The 20,540-nt window shown below is 58.6% G+C and overlaps 1 protein-coding gene across 3 annotated transcripts in view; it reads left to right on the top strand.

Moving 5' to 3' along the window:
- The window catches only part of RAP1GAP (RAP1 GTPase activating protein), a 162,630-nt gene extending 144,056 nt beyond the window's left edge, over positions 1–18,574 (top strand). The window contains exons 10-17 of one of the 3 annotated variants that reach the window (XM_032783938.2): positions 35–112; positions 1,971–2,080; positions 2,715–2,828; positions 13,823–13,943; positions 14,241–14,340; positions 15,709–15,812; positions 16,874–16,920; positions 18,359–18,446. In XM_032783938.2, the coding sequence (XP_032639829.2) occupies positions 35–112; positions 1,971–2,080; positions 2,715–2,828; positions 13,823–13,943; positions 14,241–14,340; positions 15,709–15,812; positions 16,874–16,882 (636 nt within the window). In that variant the 3' untranslated portion in view covers positions 16,883–16,920; positions 18,359–18,446. Of the gene's footprint in view, positions 1–34; positions 113–1,970; positions 2,081–2,714; positions 2,829–13,822; positions 13,944–14,240; positions 14,341–15,708; positions 15,813–16,873; positions 16,921–18,358 lie in introns of all 3 variants that reach the window. The other 2 variants (XM_032783940.2, XM_075060307.1) reach the window with 2 other exon arrangements.
- The last annotated feature ends 1,966 nt before the right edge of the window (positions 18,575–20,540 follow it).

The following is a 20,540-nucleotide window of genomic DNA, read 5'->3' as shown; positions in this document are numbered from 1 at the left end:
CCCGCTCTGCTTCTCTCCTCTGTCCGCTTGCCAGTCATTGCTTGTCCCTGGAAAAGCGCCAACTAGGTGCGGACGTCGAGGCAGCGCCATAGGGATAGGAACCATAGAAGAGGTTGATGTCTCTCTCGCTCTCTTTCTCTCTCTCCCCTCACCCCTGGAGCCAGCGCTGTACATGCGATGGGGGAGCTGAGCCGCAGCGGGGACATTGGCTGGCTGGACCTGGCTGCCATCCCAGCATGCAGGGCAGCCCGGCTGGGCCTGTGGTGCTGCAGGGTGGTGCTGGGAGCCCAGCTTCTCTGCAGCTAAGTTCGGGGGGTTGGGTAGGGAGAGAGGGGTGTCAGCGTCCCTGGCACCTGCTGCTTTCACCCTGCCTGGGTATTGGCACCCACAGTCCCTTGGTCCTGCTGCCTTCCACCCCTTGCGGTGTCTAGCCCTGCAGCTGCCTCCCTTCCTCTTAGCCCAGGGCCTTTCCTCTCCTCAGGCCCAGCAAAGTGTGGCAATTCCCCCTCCAGCCCTCACTGCAGAGTGAACTGGTGTTCTCACCAGCCTTACCCCTCCCGCTCCCTCTGCACATGCCAGGCCATGGCTGAGCTCTAGTGTGCAGCACTCGTCAGCTGCTACAGTGACCGCTCTGCAGTGACGATGCAGCCAGCTGCCAGTGGTGCCAGCCTGCCAGAACTTCCCACCATACTTGCTGTGCCCGGAAGGACAGATAAATTCTCCTGCTACCATTGAGAAGGTGTTCACAGAGCAGCACAGCGCAGTCCAGCCCCCTGCAGCACAACAAGCCCAGCAGGGGAGAGTTATGCCGTAGTGTGGCCGAGCTCCCTGGGGCTGAGCCGACTCCAGAGGAGTCTCTGGGCATACATCACTCGGGCTAACCACAGTGCAGACCCCCTCTGCCCAGTGAGATGCCAGCAGGAGGCTAGTGCCCACAGCCCAGCCCTGCTTGTTCCCACATGGCCCCCACGCCTTCCCTTCACCTTGGCCACGGGCTAACAAATGTTAATTCATTGACATGATTGGGTCCCCAGCTGGGCTAGCCCCTCTGCATAACTGGGGTCAATCCAGACTGCTCTCCCCCCTGTCCCCAGCCAGTGTCGCTGGTTCCAAGTTGAGATCCAGCTATGGACACAGCCGCCGTGCATGGCCCTGCCTGAGCTGGCAGGCAGTGCAAGCCAGTGGTTAGAGAAAGGGGCATGGGAGTACCGACTCCTGTGTTCTTCTCCTGTCTGTCACATCACCTCACTGTGCCTCAGTTTCCCCACCTCTACAAGGGGGGTGACGGTACCTTCCTCACAGGGCTTTGGTCCAGTCCATGCAGTAGTTGGAGATACTCAGGTGCAAGGTGCCAGAGATGGATGCAGAGCTTTGCAAAGGGCTGTGACTGCTTCAAGCTGTGCTGGAGTGCCCCACAGGCCCGGGTCACCTCTCCCCATGTCAGGAAGCCCAGCTGAGAGGCCATGCTATCTGCCAGATGCTGCCCCTCTGACATGGTGCAGGCACCCCAGCAGTGCCCCTCCAATGCTGGGCACTGTCAGTTGGACAGATGCTCACTCCCCCATAGCATCAGGCGCCCAGACCCCATCAGCCTTGCCCAGCCCCAGTCTGCCCCGTGGCTAGCAGCTGGCACCATGCGATGGGGCAGAGTCATCGCCCAATTCCTCCTCTCCACTCGGCCCCCTGGCACTCTGCTGGGGCTCCAGCTGGAGGAGGCTCTAAGCCTGATGCCCAGCACTGGTGGCACCCAGGGCTCCCTAGTGGGAGATGTGTGTGAGCAGTAACCCATGTGACCCAGCTAAGCAGGGGACTCCGGTGCCCTGGCAAACGCTGTAGGGGGAGCAGCCCTCGGGATGGGGGCACCTGTCCATTGCTGGGGGTTGGCTCCAGTGCGGGGCAGGGGGGCAGTGTCCCGCTGGGAGTCAAGGCTTCCCAGCACCGTCTGGCTGATGGGATCAAATCTTTTCCAGTCGCTGATTGTTCCTGGGAAGAGCCCGACACGGAAGAAATCTGGCCCCTTCAGCCCCCGGAGAAGCAGTGCCATCGGCATCGAGAACATCCAAGAGGTGCAGGAGAAAAGGTAGGTGAAGCCCTGGCAGGAGGAGGAGGAGCAGGGGCACCAAGACCTGCAAGAGGGAGCACCAGCTCCATTCACCCCCCCACCCCCAAGAAGAGACAACGGGGTCCCACCTGCCCTGCCCCAGCCCCGTTGTGCTGCACCTGTGCCAATGGGTGACAGGGCACAGCAGGGGCAGGGAGTAGAGTGATGGGGAGGAGGAGGGAGAGGCCACCTCAGTGAGCACGGAGAGCCTCCCCGGTGGCTACGCGGCTCCGTCTTTCCAAGGCTGCTGCCAGCAGACTGCCAGGGCGGGGCGGCAGGGCTGGCAGGCTGGGTATGTGCTCTCCCAGTGAGGGCAGCTTCCCGCAATCCCCCCGATTTCAGTGTGGCTTAGACCCCAAGGGGAGTGGGGATGCTGCCAAGCACTGCCAGGGCCAGGCCAGCCTGGCCACAGCTGGGGTTTGTTCTTCTCTGCTCCTGGCACTGAGCACAGGGGAGACCAGGACAGGGACACCAGTCACCAATCCAGCCCTGCCATGCTATGGGCTGGAAAATCTTGGTGCCCCCTGGGAGGGCAGCTGGATTTGAGAGCTGCCCAGCAGCGAGCATGGCTCCCCCTGCTCTGGCCCAAGCATGACCCTGGTGCCTCTCACAGGGAGAACCCAGCAGATCCTCAGAAGACGCCTGATAGCGGCCACATGTCCCAGGAGCCCAAGTCGGAGAACTCGTCCAACCAGAGCTCTCCAGAGATGCCCACCACGAAGAACAAGTCAGTTCCTCCTTGGCCCAGGGCTGGGATTCCCAGGGGGCTACATGGGCTGTCAGCAGAGAGCGAGAGCATTTCCTATGCGGGGCGCTGGGCAGGGGGACAGAGGATCCTTTTCACTTGATCTGCATTCATTTGCTGTACTCTGAAAATGCCCATCAGAGGGTGTTCCAGACCCTGCCCGGCCGCAGGGCTCTGGGCACCCGTGGGTGGGACCAGGAAAAGAGACTTGTCCAGGGGCAGCCAGTAAGGGCTCTGAGTTCCCTGTCTCTCCAAGGGTGGGGGAGGGCGAGGATGGGACATTTTGGAGGGTTCTGGGTCTCATTGCCCTGTGTCTGGGGGGGGGCGGGGGTGGAGCGGGTGCTGGGTCTCACTGCCCTGTGTCTCAGGATGGGGGCATAGGAGGGTGCTGGGTCTCACTGCCCTGTGTCCTGGGGGTGTGTGTGGAGGGGGTGCTGGGTCTCACTGCCCTATATCTCGGGGGAGGGTTAGGGGGGTGCTCAGTTTCACTGCCCCGTGTCTCAGGGTGGGGGCATAGGAAGCTGCTGGGTCTCACTGCCCTGTGTCCTGGGGGGTGGTGGAGGGGGTGCTGGGTCTCACTGCCCTGTGTCTCAGGGTGGGGGCATAGGAAGCTGCGGGTCTCACTGCCCTGTGTCCTGGGGGTGTGTGTGGAGGGGGTGCTGGGTCTCACTGCCCTATATCAAGGGGGAGGGGGGAGGAGGGGGTGCTGGGTCTCACTGCCCTGTGTCCCGGGGGGGGGGTGGGGAGAGGGTGCTGGGTCTCACTGCCCTGTGTCTCAGGGTGGGGGCATAGAAGGGTGCTGGGTCTCTCTGCCCTGTGTCCTGGGGTATGTGGGGAGGGGGTGCTGGGTCTCACTGCCCTGTGTCTCAGGGAGGGGGCATAGAAGGGTGCTGGGTCTCTCTGCCCTGTGTCCTGGGGTATGTGGGGAGGGGGTGCTGGGTCTCACTGCCCTGTGTCCTGGGGGAGGGGGGAGGAGGGGGTGCTGGGTCTCATTGCCCTGTATCTCAGGGGAGGGTTAGGGGGGTGCTCGGTTTCACTGCCCTGTGTCTCAGGGTGAGGGCATAGGAGGGTGCTGGGTCTCACTGCCCTGTGTCTCAGGATGGGGGCATAGGAGGGTGCTGGGTCTCACTGCCCTGTGTCCTGGGGGTGTGTGTGGAGGGGGTGCTGGGTCTCACTGCCCTATATCTCGGGGGGGGGGCATAGGGGGTGTCTTGGGGGGTGGGTTAGGGGGGTGCTGGGTCTCAGTACCCTGTGTCTCGGAGGGTCACAGAGTGGGTGCTATGTCTCACAGCCTAGTGTCTCAGGGGACATAGGTGAGTGCTGGGTTTCACTGCCCTGTATCTTGAGGGGGGGAGAGAGTTTAGGGGGATGTTGGGTCTGACTGACCTCTCTCTTGGAGGGGTACGGAGGGGTACTGGTCCTGACTGCCCTGTGTCTCGGGAGGGTATGGGGGGGTGCTGGATCTCACTGCCCTGTGTCTTGGGGGGCACGGGGTGTCACAGAGTCACCATGGTGATACTCTGGAACTATTCCCTACGAAGCCAGTCAGGACTCTGGGGGAGCCTCCTCTCTCTGGGCTTGGTTACACTCACACTTTACAGCGCTGCAACTTTCGCGCTCGGGTGTGAAAAAACACCCCCCTGAGCGCTGCAAGATGCAATGCTGTAAAGCGTCAGTGTAATCAGGGCGGCAGCGCTGGGAGCACGGCTCCCAGTGCTGCACGCTACACCCGTAAAGGATGTGGTTTACATGCAGCGCTGGGAGAGCTCTCTCCCAGCGCTGCCGCTCTGACCACACTCACACTTGGCAGCGCTTTGAAATTCCAGGTGTAGCCATACCCTCTGTCTCCCGGGCAAGAAGCTTACACAGCTTCGGCCTTCCCGGGTCTGACCTCGGAGCATTCAGCATCCTCTGCCCCACCATGCACTTCCCACCGCAAGTCTGCCCTGGCAGGGTCCTGGGGAAACCAGAGGGTCCTGCACCCCAACTCTGCAGTCAGCAGTGACTCTCAGCCAGCCAGTAAAACAGGTTAATTAGTCAACAGGAACACAGGGTAGGACAGATCTTGTTAGCACAGGAATCAGTGACTTTCAGCCAAGATCATCTTGCGGGGTGGGGATCCCAGAGCCTGGGCTCTGGTCCTCCCGCTGAGCCCCAAGCCAGCACACACTTTCAGCTGCCTGTCCTCTGCCCTGCCTGTTCCTCCTCTTCAGGCCTTTGTCTCGCTTCCCAGGCCAAGAGTCACCTGGTCGCATCCCCCTCCTGGGTCTCAGGTTACGAAGGGGCGGCCATAGCACCCATGCAGGGAGCTGGAGCAACCCCCGCAAGTCACACACGCTTAATCCCACCACCTGTATTGCATTGGTGCAATACACATGCAAAACTGTAAGGCTCACATACAACACACCAAGGGAAAATCCCCACTTTGTCACATCTCTCCCCCCTTTGAGGCCAAGCTGAGCGGAGTCACCTTAGCCAGTGACCTGGGGAAGTTCAGGCCCCCCTCGCCAGAAGATAGGATCATCTATAACATTTGCACTCTCCATCTCACAATCCTGGGAGGATAGACTCCACCGCAGGAGCTTGGCATTGGCCCCTGTCATCTGGTGCAGCCATGGCAGGGCGAGTGGTCCAAGTACATGGTGAAGCGCCACCCAAATAGATCTGGCTGCAGCCTCTTAGGGGCCCACTCCATGGCCAGGCGCTCCTTCTCTATGGCTGCATAGCCCTGCTCCCGGGGCAGCAGATTCCTGCTTAGATACATGATGGGGTGTTTCTCCCCCTTTGCATTGGCCTGCCCCAGCACCGCGCCCAGGTATAGGTGAACACCATAAAGGTCTTGTCAAAATCTGGGTTTCCCAGCACCGGGCCCTTGACCAGATCCTCCTTCAGCGCACAGAGAGCCCTCTGGCACTGCCCGGTCCAGACCAGCTTGTCTGGCTTCCCCTTCTTGCATAGCCCAGTGATGGGGGCAGCTAGGGAGCTCAAGTGGGGTACAAACCTCCGCTGGTTCCACACCATCCCTGGATGTGGTTCTTGGTCTGGGGAACAGGCCAATCTCTGATCGCCTCCACCTTGGCCGGCTCTGGCTTTAGGCAGCCACTCCCCACCTTGTGGCCCAGGTACGACACCACTGCCACCCCTACCTGGCACGTCCCAGCTTTTACAGTCAGCCCTGCCTCCTGGAGATGCCCCAGCCCCCTCTTCATCTGGGACACCTCGTCCTCCCAGGTCTGGCTAATGGCACAAATATCATCAATGTCCGGAAGGGTAAAATTCTCCATCCCCCTCAGTGACTGATCCACCTGGTGTTGGTAGGTGACCGGTGCCTCCTTGAGGCCGAAAGATAGGACTAGGGACTTGTGCAGCCCCTAAGAGGTGACAAAAGCAGGTTTCAACCTGGCATCTGTGAGTAGCCTTTGGTGAAATCCCTGGTCATGGGATACCAAGTCCCCCCCAACTTGTCTAGGATCTCATCAGGCCTCGATATGGGCAGACATGGTGAAGGCCTTGAGCTTCCGATAGGCCACACAGAATAAGCCCATCTTTCCTGGGGACCACGGGAGAGGCCTTGGGAGAGGGCCCCGGGGCTGGTGGGTGGCTGGATCACCCCTAAAGCGAGCATGTCTCTGACCTCTCCCTCCTGGGCCTCGGCTGTGTTCCCCGTTACTCTGAATGGGGAACACCTGCTGGGAGGGCTGGCTCCCATCTCCACCCAGTGGACAGCTCGGTTAGTGAGCCCAGGCTGGTTGGAAAACAGTTGTGGGTATGAATGCAGCATCTCTCTGATCTCTGCCTGCTGGGCAGGGGTTAGCTAGTCAGAGAGGGGAACTGATTCCAGCAAGGGGCCGGCTCCTGTCTCGGGGAAGAGACCCACCAGGGGATCTTCCCCCTTCTCCCCATGGTCACACACGCCCAGTACCAGCCTCTCCCTGTCACAGTTCGGCTCCATCATGTTGACCTTGTCCCCTGGTGGCTGTGAGCCCGATTGGGCAGTTCCACCACATTGTTCTTCTCATTCACCTGCTTGATGACCTTGAAGGGCCCATCCCAGGCAGCTTGCAGCTTATTCTTCCTCACCGGGACAAGACCCCTCAGCTGGTTCCTGGTGCTATAGGCTGAGTGGTCGTACCAGACCTTCTGCCTCCCTTCAGGCCTGGCTAGGTTCTCCCTGGCCAGACCCATGAGCTGAGCTCAGCAAGCTTTTCCCGGAAAGTCAGTACATGCTCCACCACTGATTCTCCTTCAGGGGAGGCCTTCCCCTCCCATTCATCCCTCACCAAGTCCAGGGCTCAGGATACCTGCCTGTCATGTGTCCCAAGGCTGTTTTACCCCCAGGCCATTTGCATCTCTGGACAAGGCAGCCCTGGTTGGCAGCTGTCCCCCGCTGGCTGTGGTTCCCCACACTCAGCTGGGGTCTCTGATCCCCCTGGACTCAGCTCTGCCCCTGCTGTCCCAATGAGGGCAGGCAGGGAGCCCGCTGCTTAGCTCACAGCATCAGCCAGGGAGCATCTCTCCCTCCCACTCAGCCCCAGGGCTCTGTTACAGACAGGCAGGTATCCTGAGCCCTGCAGCTCCTCCCCGCTGCCAGCCAGGTCATTTATATTTTCACTGACCATTTCCATCCTAGCCAATAGGTTCTGGATTCAAATTCAAATCCTCGGCCATTACAGGTGCAGGGCCTGGATCCTGTCCCAAAGAGACACAGTCACCCCCCAACAGGACCTCACAGCCGATACATTAGAGAACCTCAACGACCAGCCAGCTCGGCCCCTCCTGGGTCTGCACAGGAATCCGAGCCATAGGCGGGGCGAGGGGCTTCACCCCAGGGACCTTCACCCAGGTCACACAGCCCTGCAGCATCTGGTGAGGCTACACTATCCAGGGCCTGACAACAGTTCTCTCTGTCCCAGGGTCTCACCACCCCAGACAGGTCTCCCCATTGACCACCACCTTCCGCTCCCACTGGGGGTCCGAGGGCCCTGAGCCCAGGAGACTCCACGCAGACATATATGCTGGGGCCTGGAGTGAGAGGCAATCTGCCACCCCACCCATCTGGCTAAACAGCTCTATGGCCTTGAGATCCAGGAAGGAGGCTAGACACTGGAGTCTTTCCTTTCTCTCATGGTCCTCTGACTCCTTCGATCTCAGCTCCAATTCCATCTATCTCAAATCCACCAACGGGGAACCCGGTGGAGACCTCCCTGCTGGTCAGGGACACGGCTCTCCAGGACACCGGGCTGCTCCCAGCCTCTCTTGCGGCCCCAGCTGGGTCAGGAACCAGTGTGAACCCTGGGGCTGCCTGGCTGCTCCCAGCCTCTCTCGTGGCCTCAGCTGGGTTACGAACTGGCTCCTTAGAGCAATCCTCGTCTTCCAACTGAGCAATCAGCTGTGCCTTACTAAGCTTTCCAATGCACAGCTCTACAATGTCCTTCTTAAGGAGATGGTTATAGGCCATCTCCATGCTGTTCCCAAGTGGTCACAGACTCACAGGCCTGTGCTGTCTCAGCTCTCTCACAGTCCCTGGGAGGAGCCCCCTTCAGTGCAACAGACTTCACGGGGGTCCACTTTCTCTCTGGGTTGAACCGTAGGCTCCTCCGCCTCCTGGAACCACACCTCTCTGGGCCTTCAGCATGCCTGTCCCCAGGGCCGCTGCAAGGATATTTTGCGCCCTAGGTGAAACTTCCACCTTGCCCCCCTCCTCCCCTCGGAGCATCGCTTATTATAAACTTCCAAAAATGAATACAGTCGTGTAAAAAAATTTTGGAAGGCACCGCTTTTTGGCCCCCCAAATCTTGGTGCCCTAGGCGGCCGCCTAGTTCTCCTAGTGGTTACACCGGCTCTGCCTGTCCCTCAGACTCTCAGGCCTCTGCTCTCTCAGCTCCCCATTATCCCTGGGAGGAACAACAGCCCATCTCAGAGGTCCACCTCTCTCAGGGTTGAGCCTCTGCCTCCTGGAACCGCATCTCTTGGAGCCTCCAGCACTCCTGTCTCTTGCTAGTCCCCCTTCATTTTACTCTTCTCTAGTCACTTACTGCAGGATGCTGTCCACAGGGTGCGGTTTATCCCACCACTGCCACCAGTTGTCATGGAGTCACTAGGGCGGTGCCAGTATGAAGCCAGTAAGGACTCAGGGAGAGCCTCCTCTCTCTGAGCAGACTGTTTCCAGGGCAAGAAGCTTACACAGCTTTGACCTTCCTTGGTCTGACGTCGGAGCATTCAGCATCCTCTGCCTCACCGTGAACTTCCCTCAGCAAGTCGGCCCAGACAGGGCTCTTGGGGAAGCCAGAGGGCCCTGCATCCCAACTCCACAGTCAGACATGGCTCTCAGCCAGCTGGTAAAATAGAAGGTATATTAGTCAACAGGAACACAACGTAGGGCAGAACTTGTTAGCACAGAAATCAGTGACTTTCAGCCAAGTCCATCTTGCAAGAAGGGGGTCCCAGAGCCAGGGTGCTGGTCCTCCCCCTGAGCCGATGCTTCTAGCTGCCTGCCCCTACCCTGCCCACTCCTCCTCCTCAGGTCTTTGTCTCGCCAAGAGTCACCTGGTCGCATTCCCCTCCTGGGTCTCAGGTTATGAAGAAGTGGCCATAGCACCCATGCAGGCAGATGGAGCAACCCCTACAAAAGTCACATATGCTTAATTCCAGCACCTAGACATTGGTGCAATACACAGGGAAACTGAGGCACACACAGCATCCATGCAAAATAGTACCGTAGAATAATAGAATCTCAGGGTTGGAAGGGACCTCAGGAGGTATCTAGTCCAACCCCTGCTCAAAGCAGGACCGATCCTCAAATAAATCATCCCAGCCAGGGCTTTGTCAAGCCAGGCCTTAAAAACCTCTAAGGAAGGAGATTCTGTCACCTCCCTAGGAAACCCATTCCAGTGCCTTCACTACCCCTCCTAGTTGAAAAAAGTTTTTCCTAAATCCATACCTAAACCTCCCCCACTGCCAACTTTCAGACCATCACTTCCTTGTTCTGTCATCTGATAACACTCGAGTCTATTGATGCATTCCTCTTTGCTAACCCCCTTGTCAGGCTAGTTGAAAGCAGCAGTATCAAATCCCCATCACTTTCTCTTCTGCCCAAACGACAATTAATAATCCCAGTTCTTCCTCAACCTCTCCTCTCATTAAAATCATGTTGCTCCAGCCCCCTCAACATTTTGTTGCCCCCTCCCACACATTTCCACATTCTTCTTGTTAGCGATGGGGCCCCTAAAACTGACCACCCAGTTACTCCAGATGACAGGCCCACTCCACACATGCACGACTTAAGAGGGGAATGGATCAATTCCCTTGTAATCTGCCTCAGCAATATACAACGCCCAAAATGTCTTTAGCCGTTTTCTCGGCAACAGGGAACACTGTGACTCACATAATCCAGCTTCCTGTCCAGCTGTTAACCCCTAGCCCTATTTCTGCAGACATCTTGCTTGCATAGCCACTCGTTTCCCTAATAGTCGTGAGCAGTTGTATGAGGATTCTTAAGTGCAGAACTTGCACTTGTCCTTGTCATATATGAACCTCATCAGCGTTTCTTTTGCCCAATCCGTCCAATTTGTCTAGGTCCTTTCTGTATTCAATATTGCCCTACCCTCCCAGCGTATCTCCATTTCCTCCAGTTTAGTGCATCTGCACAACTTTGCTCGGAGGGTGCAGTCCAGCGTCCATCCTCCAGATATTAAATGAAGATATGAACAAAACCAGCCCCACGCAGCACCAACCCTTATGTTTCTCAGGGCACACGCTTGATTACTGGCTGCCAAGTAGACACGGAGCCGTTGTGATCACTACCCCGCTGAGCCCTGCACAATCTAGCCAGCTTCTCTCATCACTTTATCAGTTCCATTCATCCAGCACCATACTATCTTAACTTGCTGCGGCAAGGATACTGGTGGGAGACCATCAAAGCTTTGCCTAAAGTCAAGGCACTAACACATTCCACTGCTTTCCCCCTATCACAAGCCACGATTATCTCCTCATAGAAGGCAGTTAGGTTAGTCCGGCAATGACTTGCCCTTTGGCGTGAATCCATGCTCGGACCTGTTCCTGATTTTCACATCTCCTCTCTCTAAGTGCCCCTTTGCCTTCCAGAAATGATTCCCTTGAGGAATCCCCCACTTTGTCCAAATTAGGAGTGCTGAGCTACTCCCCACTGCCCTGCTCGTCTCGCCCGGGGTGGGATTGGAACAGGTGCCCGGGTCTCAACTGCCCCTGTCATAATATTGGGGGTCACGCATCGCATGTGCGTACAGAGGGCTGCTCTGCTCTCGCGAGGTGCGGGGGTACAGGGAGAGGGTGGTGGGTCTCACCTAGCCCTGTGGTCTTGGGGGCGTACCATGATGGGTGTTGGGTCTGCTACTGCCCTGTTGTCTTGGGCAGGGGGAACCAGAGGGATTGCTGTGTCCAGGCAGGGTACAGGGAGGGTGCAGTGCTCTCCCACTGCCCTGTGTCTATGGGGCACGGGGGAGGGCGAGTGCTGGGTCTACTGCCCTGTGTCTTGGGGGGAGGTGTGTAGGGGGGTGCTCGGTCTCACTGGCCAGTGTCTTCGGGATAAAAGGAGGATATTGGGTCCTGCACTGCCTGATCTCGGGGGAGGTGTGTAGGGGAGTTGACCTAGGTCTCACTGGCCAGTGTCTCGGGACGGTAAAAGGGGTTAAAAGGGGGATATTGGCTCTCACCATGCACCTGAGTCTCAGGGGGCACAGAGGAGGTGCTCGACTCGCCCAGTGTCTATTGGGGACGGAGCTAGTCCAACGGGTTCAGGGCAGTGGTCCACGCGCTCGTGGCCGATTATTCATGGCCAGTGTCGCGGGAATGGGGCGTTGCGCGGCTTACTGGCCAGTGTCTCCGGGGGGTAAAAGGAGGATATCTATGGGCTACTCTACTGCCCTAGTCTTTTGGCGGAGGTGTTAGGCTGGGGGTGCTGTGTCTTGGGCAGTGTACAGGGAGAGGTGCAGGTCCACTGCCTTGTGTCTTATGGGGCAATGGGAGGGAGGGGAGTGCTGGGTCTCACTACGCCTTAGTGTCTGGGGGAGGTGTGTAGGGGTGCCTTTGTCTCCATCCCACAATGGCCAGTGTCTGGGGGGAAAAAAGCGAGGATATTGGGTCTCACTCGCCACTGGAATCTTGGGGGACGGTTGTGTAAGGGAGTTGCTAGGTCTCCACTGGCCCCAGTTCTCGGTAGGTAAAAGGGGCGATATTCGGGTCTCCACTGCCTGGTCTCCAGGGCGCGCACACAGGAGGAGGTGCTGGTCTCACGAGCCAGGTCTCTGGTGGTGGCAGGTGCACGGAGGACCTCACCTGGCCAGTGGTTTCACTGGCCAGTGTCCTCAGGAGGGGGCAAGAGGTGGGGATGTTGGGGCTTTACTGCGCCAGTGGTCTCAGGAGGGTGCAGGGCGGTGTCTTGGGGTGGTGCTGGGCTCTCATGCCCCTGTATGTTACAGGGAGGCACATCTGAGGGGGTGCTGTCTCACCTGCCCAGTTCCGGGGGTGGCAGGGCCCAGGTGTCTTGATGGGCAGGTTATGGGGATGCGCTGCAGGTCCTGCCTCTGTGTCTCGGGGAGGGATGTAGGGTAGTGTAACGCAAGACGGCGCTTTGGGGACACTACTGAGAGTATCGATTTACTTAGAGGTAGGGTCTCAGTTCACAGCCCAAGGCTGGGGCTTCCTCCACTCTAAGCAATCACGCGAACCAGCAGACAGAGGGACTCGGTCTCACCCCACTGGGCCAACCACAAGTCACCACAACAATCTCCCTTAGAACTCCATCTCCCAGTATTCACACCGTCCCACACGTCCTGGGGCATGACTAGGTTTATGAAAGCAGACACCCCAGCTAAAAAGAAAAGCGTTCTCTCGATCCCAAAGATCAAGCCCCAGACCCCAGGCTCAACATACACATCAGATCTTTACCCACAAATACACGCCTGTTGGCCAATCCTTTAGAATCTAAATCTATAAGTTTATTCATAAAGGAAAAAGATAGAGAAATGAGAGCTAGAATTGTAAAAATGGAATCAATTCTCATTCCAGTACATGGCCAAGTTCTTAGTTCAGGCTTGTAGCAGTGATGGAATAAACTGCAGGTTCAAATCAAGTCTCTGGAGCACATCCCCCGCTGGGATGGGTCATCAGTCCTTTGTTCAGAGTTTCAGTTTGTAGCAAGGTTCCTCCAGAGCCAAGAAGCAGGATTGAAGACAAAATGGAGCAGTTTTCAGGGCCTTTTATATTCTCTGCCTGTGGAAGGACTCCCCTCCGTTCTTACTGTGGAAAATCCCAGAAGCAAGATGGAGTCTGGAGTCACATGGGCAAATCACATGTCCATGCATGACTCAGTGTGCCGGCCTACGCCATTATTTACAAGTTAGTTTGAAAATTCCCAGGGAAACTCAGATGTGGATTGTCGTCTCCCAAAGTGCATTGTCAGTTAAGTGTTTCTTGATTGGGCACTTACTGAGAACAGGAGCACTTGTGGCACCTTAGAGACTCACAAATTTATTTGAGCATAGTCCTTCCTCAAGAAACTGAACAAATGCTTTGCTGAGGCTGCTTGGGATCAAACATTGAGATACTAGTACATAGCCCATATTCATAACTTCCCATACAAAAATGATACACACATACAGACAGCGTAATCATAACCACCAGATTGCAACCTTTTCACAGACACCTCACTTGACCTCCTTTATACCAGATTTGGTGCAACTATAGGACCTTGGTTGCAACAACGATCTATACAGTCACAGTTCATGCCAGTAACGTCACAGGGGGTGCTGGGTCTCATTAGCTAGTGTCTCGGGGGGAACAGGGTCTCCCTGCCCTGTGTCTTGGGGGGATACAGTGGGGTGCTGGGTCTCACTGCCCTGTGTCTTGGGCATGGATACAGTGGGCTGCTGTGTCTGACTGCTCAGTGTCCCGGGAGGGGCTTTAGGGGGGTACTGGGTCTGACTGCCCCATGTTTGCAGGGGGGAGCCGGCATTGCAGAGGCCCGAGGTACTGCAGGATTTCTCCTGCTCGTCATCCAGCGCCAGCAGCTTCGGCAGCGTGGTGGAGGAGAACGAGGGTGCTGACGATGACACGGGCGTGGTAAGTGAGGATGGAGCTTGGCACACTCGCCCCTTTCCCTGCCCTCCCATCCTCGGGCTGGAGGGGCCCTTACTGCACAGGGCAGGTCCCTGCTGATCACAGGGCACTGAGGGGGGATCGCAGCCTGAGCGGGAGGTTCCTGTCAGTTGAGCCAGGGGGGGCTCGGCTGCTGGGGGGGACCCAGCATCCTCAGCTGGGAGGAGGCTCTGAGTCTCCCAGGAAGAGCCCATTTCCAGAGCTCATCAGCCGGGGAGTGTCTGCCTCACTGCCCCCATCCCTCTCCTGTGTGTCCTGCAGGAGAGCCAGGCCTCGGGGACGCCCCACAAGCGAGACTCCTTCATCTACAGCACATGGCTGGATGACAGCCTCAGCACTGCCAGTGGGGGGAGCTCTCCAGGTACCCAACCAGGACCCCGCCCAGTGCGGCCCCAGCCACCGCCGGCCCCAAGCCCCCATACCACCTGTCCCCTCCGCCCTCCCCTGGCACTGCCTCTCTGAGATGCTCCTGATGCATCTATGGGGCAGGAGCCTGGCCTCTGCCACAGACCTTCCAGCAGGGGGCTGCGATCACACTGCCCCGGACCCCAGCCATGGTGGGAAGAGGAGCCAAGTGCCCCCCCCATCTCCCAGTTCACACTGCCAAGCACCATACCATGGCACAGCGACCCCTGCGTTTGCCTGTGTGTCCACCTGACAGCTGTGCACCTACCTTGCCAGCGAATGGCTCTGGGGATGGGCAAGATAGTCTGGCATCTGGAGCTGGTTGCGCCAAAGGGGCAGGTGATAATCACTAGCTCTTGGGCACTCAGATGCCATTAGCAGAGGGATCTGAGTCTCCATTTTACAGATGGGGGAACTGAGGCACCCAAGTTCACACAGCAGGCCCCTGGCAGAGCTGGGAATAGAGCCCAGGTCTCGTCCACTCGGCCGCACTGCTTTCCATGCTGGTGGAGAGCTGAGGGGTGGGGCCTCAGGGGCCTGTAGCATCAGGAAACGAACTGCAAGGGTTCAAACTTTCCAGCTGGCTGGAAATCTTCCTGCTGCCAGCTGGGCAGCCTGCTCAGGGGGCACTAGAAATGCCACAGAAGGGAGATGCTGCTGGTGGGGTGTTGGCGGAAAGGCAGAGCCCTGAGTTCAGGCCACGGCACGGCTGAAACTGCCGTCTCTGCTCATGCTGCTCTAGACAGCACAGCAGGGCGCAAGCACAGCTAGCTGGTAATGCGAAGCACGCTGGCTTTGGCTTCAGTGTAGCCAGGTTCCTTTGTGCCTCTCGGGAAGCGTCAAGCAGAAACGGCACCAGTGAAGCCTGCATGTGCAGGGGGCTTCCACTGCTAGTGAAACACGGGCACGAGGCCTCTGTGCCTGCCCTGCTCCCAGCCAGGGCAGGGCGGGAGGCACACCGGAGCGTATCAGGCTGTGCTCAGGGACGTTGCCCTGCAGCTGTTCTCTGCTCCCCAGAGGGCTCTGGGAAGCAGGGCATAAGTTAGACCAGCCCCAAGGGAGCAGTAATTTACACCAGGTGCCATGCAGGCCTCTGCGTGGCTCCATTAGAAGAGGAGCACGCAGAGCCCCCATCCTCTCCCCCACTCCTGCCCAAGCTCTGGCCTGGGCCGAATGGGAATCAGTCCCCTGTGTCGTCCATTATGAACATGGCTCCACCACTTGCCTGTGCACCAGGTCTCTGGCTACTAAGCATCAGGCATTTAGTTCTTCCGGCCGTGCTGGGAACTTGCGTCTCGCATCCTCATCTGACTCTGCCTTCCAGGCCCCTCCCAGTCTCCCCAGCCAGAGCCCAGGAAACCTGGAGACCCTGCCTGTCCGGAGATCAAAATCCAGCTGGAGAGGTCTGAGCGGCACACGCCCTACCTGGTGAGTGTGCTGGGGCTAAGGGCCAGGGCCCCGGGGAGAGGCCAGTGGGCGTTTACATGCAGCATGGGGCTGCCCGCGAGGGTGGGAGGTTAGAGGGACTCCAGTGCTACCCTGAGGAGCCCCCACTACTCAGCACCTTGACACCAGCACAGCTTTGCAGAAGAAAAGCAGTGTCCATTCCCCTCCCCAACCTGAAAGCCTGGCGCATAGAGGGCCAATTTCTAACCATTTCTCTCAGGCCTGTGAACGTGGCACCATGCCCCCGTGCCCCCCAATTCTGGGCGGCTTTGCCCGTCTAGCTGCAGCATTCTGGCCCTTGCTATGCTCCCTGTGCAGGACGCTCTGAGCCTTCCATTACCCCTGCTTTGGGGCATTGGTCAACAGCAGCAGAAGGGGGTGCGCGGGGGCGGGAACCTTTTGTATGAAGTGGGATTCTCCAAAGCGCTCAGCAGGGACTGCATGCTCCCATCCCCCCCGCCTCCCAGGGGTGGCTAGCACCACTGACTGTAAAGGAACCACAACAGACCCAGCTCTGGGCACTCCACCATCCTGCCTGCGGCAGGTCTGGGAGCCCGAGCGTGTCCGTGGTCTGGGGCTCCAGAGATCCTCACGGAGCTGCATGCAGCTGTCGTAGGCTCAGCACCAGTGGACAATGCTTTGCCCTCAAGGAGACAGCTTTTGTCCAGATTCCCTGGGGTCAACGTGCAGCCCGTGGCCTGTGGGTCAAATGCTTCTAACTCATCCTTATCCCAGATTTGCCTGTGAGTCTCCGTCTGCTCCCGCACTCAGGGCTGGGCCACTTTAGCCAAAGGCACCAAGTGTCTTGGTCCCTGCTTGCAGGGCAAGGGGCAGCAATCCCTGGGCCAGGAACAGCCACATGCTCTGGCCTAGCCAGCATGCCAGACACAGAACTAGTAAACCCTTCCGTGGCTGGGCTGAAAGTGCACCCAGGGCACGTCTGCCCCAGGGCTGGATGAAGCCCGAAGTGGTGGCTCTCTGTGGGTTGGTTTGTGACCCCAGTATTGTGGTTAATGTCCCGGTCTGTGTGTCTGTCCATGCAGAGCTGCTAGTCCCTCACCTAGTCTCCGTGGACGTGCATCCCCCGAAGGTCAGCACCCTCAGTCCTGCCTAATTTGCTGGAGCCTGGGGCGGGATGGTTATGGGGGGGAGGGCAGAGCTTTGCCGGAGCCTGGGGCAGGATGGTTATGGGGTGGTGGGCAGGGCTTTGCCAGTACCTGAGGGTGGGATAGTCATGGGGGGGGGGAGCAGGACTTTGCCAATGCCTGGAGGTGGGATGGTTATGGGGGGCAGGACTTTGCCGGAGCCTGGGGAGGGATGGTTGGGGAGGTGGAGAGCAGGGCTTTCCCAGAGCCTGGGGCAGGATGGTTATGGGGGAGAGGGCAGGGCTTTGCCAGTGCCTGGGGGTGGGATGGTTATGGGGGGATGTCAGGGCTTTGCCGGTGCCTGGGGAGCGATGGTTATGGAGGGCAGGGCTTTGCCGGAGCCTGGGGCAGGATGGTTATGGGGGGTGGATGGCCAGGGCTTTCCAATGCCTGGGGATGGGATGGTTGGGGAGGTGGAGGGCAGGGCTTTGCCAGAGCCTGGGGAGGGATGGTTATGGAGGGGGAGGGCAGGGCTTTGCCGGTGCCTGGGGGTGGGATATCATGGAGGGGGCAGGGCTTTGCCAGTGCCTAGGGGTGGGATGGTTGTGGGCGGTGGGGCAGGGCTTTTCCGGTGCCTGGGGGTGGGATGGTTATGGGGGGAAGGGCTTTGCCGGTGTCTGGAGAGGGACAGTTTGCGGGGAGGGCAGGGCTTTGCAGGAACCTGGGGCAGGATGGTTATGGGGGGGTAGGTCTCCCTCTCCTGCTGGGAGTACAAGTACCCCCCCACCCCCCTGGGATTTGGGCTCTGCTATGTGCTGGGGGTGGCACTTGAGCCGGGCCCTGGGCCTTTGGGCAGCTGCCTTGTGCCATGTCAACAGCCGGCCCAAGAGCTGCTGAGCCAGCTCTGAGCTGCCCTCTGTGTCCGGGGTGGGCAAAGCTCCTGGGCTGCCCCATTCTTGCCCCGTCCATGAAGGAGGCAGTGGAGGGCAGCACGTTCTGTGGATTGCCTGTATTGCTTCCTCAGTGCTCCTCGGCAAGGGGTTTCCAGGCCCCCCAAGGGGATCCCCATTGCATCTGTTAGTCCCAGTCGACAGCTGGCACAGGGTGGCTGGAGGGCGAGAAATCCCCCACTCACAGCCCGGAATCCTGATTTCCCAGCCCACGCCAAGGGCCTAGCTGGCACATGGCCCGTGCTCTGCCCAGGACGCAGAGCTGTCTCCACATGTGCAGAAACCTCAGAGCTCTGGGATCTGCCAGCACCAGGGCAGGAAGTCACCCCAAGGTTAGCTGGCAGATGGATCATTTGTGGGGTCCCTTCTCCTTTTGGGCTGTAGTATCCCCAGATCTTGGGGCACAGATTGTGTTTCCCCATGTCCCACCCTCTGGCCTGTCGTCCCTTCCGCCTCCGTACCCATGGTTACCCCCGTCTCTGTTCTCCCCCAGCCTGGAGAAGACAGGGATTCTTATGGCCTGTGCCCAGCACCCTTGTCCCACTCTCCTTCGCCTGCAGCACCCACACAAGAAGCACAAGCTGAAGGGCTTGCGGAGGGCCCCGACCTCTGTCATAGCTGAAGACGACTGGCCCATTGCTGAAGCCAGCAGCCGAAGCCTGTGGCCTAAGATGGCCAGGCCAGCTCCCTCCTTCCCTTCCCACAATGCGGCCAGCTGCCTGAAAGCCGGCGCTGGCACACTGGGAAGGTCCCACTACATGGCTGAGGAGGCTTCAGGCCATCTGCCCGCACCCAAAGCCTCTCCCGCAAGCAATCGAGACCTTGGAAGAGATTCCTGGTGGCCCTGCCCGTCGTGTCCCCAGTCCCCGCCCAGAGCTCGGATTGCTCTGCACTTTCCTGATGGGACATGCGGTGCCAAACACTTCGTCCATGCCCAGCCCTTGGACCCTGGGACATGTCCTGCAGCCCAGGGCACCTGGCAGGCCTTGAAGGAACCTCGACACTCAGCTGCCAGGAACGATGCCATGGTGTGTTAGAGCCCAGCCACTCCCCACTGACGGGCCAATCACCCGTGGCAGCTAGACTCTCCAGCCCCCACCTCTCCTGGCCAGCTGTTCCCCGTTCCCCACATTGGCCAGTCTTACCCTGAGAGCCTCCTCAAGGCCATCCCTGGGAATCTGACCCAGCCCCGGAGGAGGAAGGGTGGCACGTAGATGGTATCTAGGGTGAAGGTTGCCTGTCACCTGAAGAGCCCAGGATAGGGAGGAGTCCTGGGGGAAGGAGGGATTGGGAGACTTGGCAAACTAGCAGTGAGACCCTGGTCCAAGGCAGAAGGTCTAACCCTGGCCCTGACCCTGGCCTAGAAGGCTGTGCCCCCAACTGTGCACTGCCAGCCCCTGCAGCACTCTGACAGGCTGGCCGATCTCCAGTGGCAGGTGTATATACCCCCCCCCACACCCCCATCTGTACACAGCCACCGAGCAGGGCCTTGAACAGCAGCCATGGCGCTGGGCTGATGCCCAGGGTGCGGAGGAAAGAGCCAGGCCTGGAATGGCTCTGCCTTGCCAGAGGGAGGGCTGCTTTACCTCCGCAGGCCAGTGAGGGTCTGGCTGGCCTGGGCATGGAGGCATAAGCCGGGGAGGTCTGTGCCCCAGTGCTGTGGGACACTAGCCCAGACTTTCAGCATCCCCCCACTGGTAACACAGGGCTGCGCAGTGCCCCTCTGCAGAGTCCCCTCGGTATGTCCCAGCTGCTCCATGAGCCTGGCAGCATGGGGGGGGCTTCATCTGGGCCCCAGCGCAGGGGGTCCCTGTGCACACTGCTCCCCTCCTGCCCTTAGTGAGGCCCATACACTCCACAAACACCACTGTAGCTCTGACCCGTGGCCAGCTGGGGGTGCCCCAGCCCCCACTCTGTTAGCACCCTGGAAGCAGAGTTTTGCAGAGAGCAGTGGGGTGCTGTGGGCCGGGTGGGGCATGCAAAGGGCTGTGAGGAGCAGTGCGGGGGCAGCGCCTTCAGACGAGTCTGTGAGAGAGCTCAGCTGCATTAGGTTTCACGACTGCCCAGCTCTGGGGCACCCAGGCCTGATCAGGATGGAATCAGAGCGTGTGTGAACCCAGGGCTGGGCAAACGCCTGACGCCCTTAGAGTACGTTTATCCCAAAGAGCCATGGCGACTGACAGACCCACTGCAGCCACACAGGTGAACCCCAGCTCCTGCTGCAGGCGGCTGGCCAGCTAGCTGACATGCTGCACCAGTAGCCCAGAGGCAAGGGAGGGTCGACAGGCCTGAGCAGGAAAAGCCGATCCATTTTTTCAGGGATTTTTTAAAAAATTATTTTTTTCCCAGAAAGCTTCCTGCACTATTTTTTGTTTTTTGTTTTTGATGAAAAAAATGACCCGAAACCCCTGAATGGTGAATTTTCACAAACACCTTTCCGGTCAAATTTCCAATTTTGTTTGAAACTATTTTAACCCAGAAATGTTCCATTTATGTTTTTTCATTGACAGACTGGAACATTTTGACTAAAGTGACACAGGGGTGCCAGGAGTCCCTGAACCTAGCCAGCCCTGCCACACACCCCTCCTCAAAAAAAAACAACAAAAACTGGGCAGGGGGGAAAATGTTACCAAAATAAAAATTTTCCACCCCAAAAAAAAGTCATTTTGCTGAAA

This window comes from Chelonoidis abingdonii, chromosome 23 (assembly GCF_003597395.2).
Source record: "Chelonoidis abingdonii isolate Lonesome George chromosome 23, CheloAbing_2.0, whole genome shotgun sequence".
NCBI lineage: Eukaryota > Metazoa > Chordata > Testudines > Testudinidae > Chelonoidis > Chelonoidis abingdonii.
This window is presented reverse-complemented; position numbering and strand designations above follow the sequence as displayed.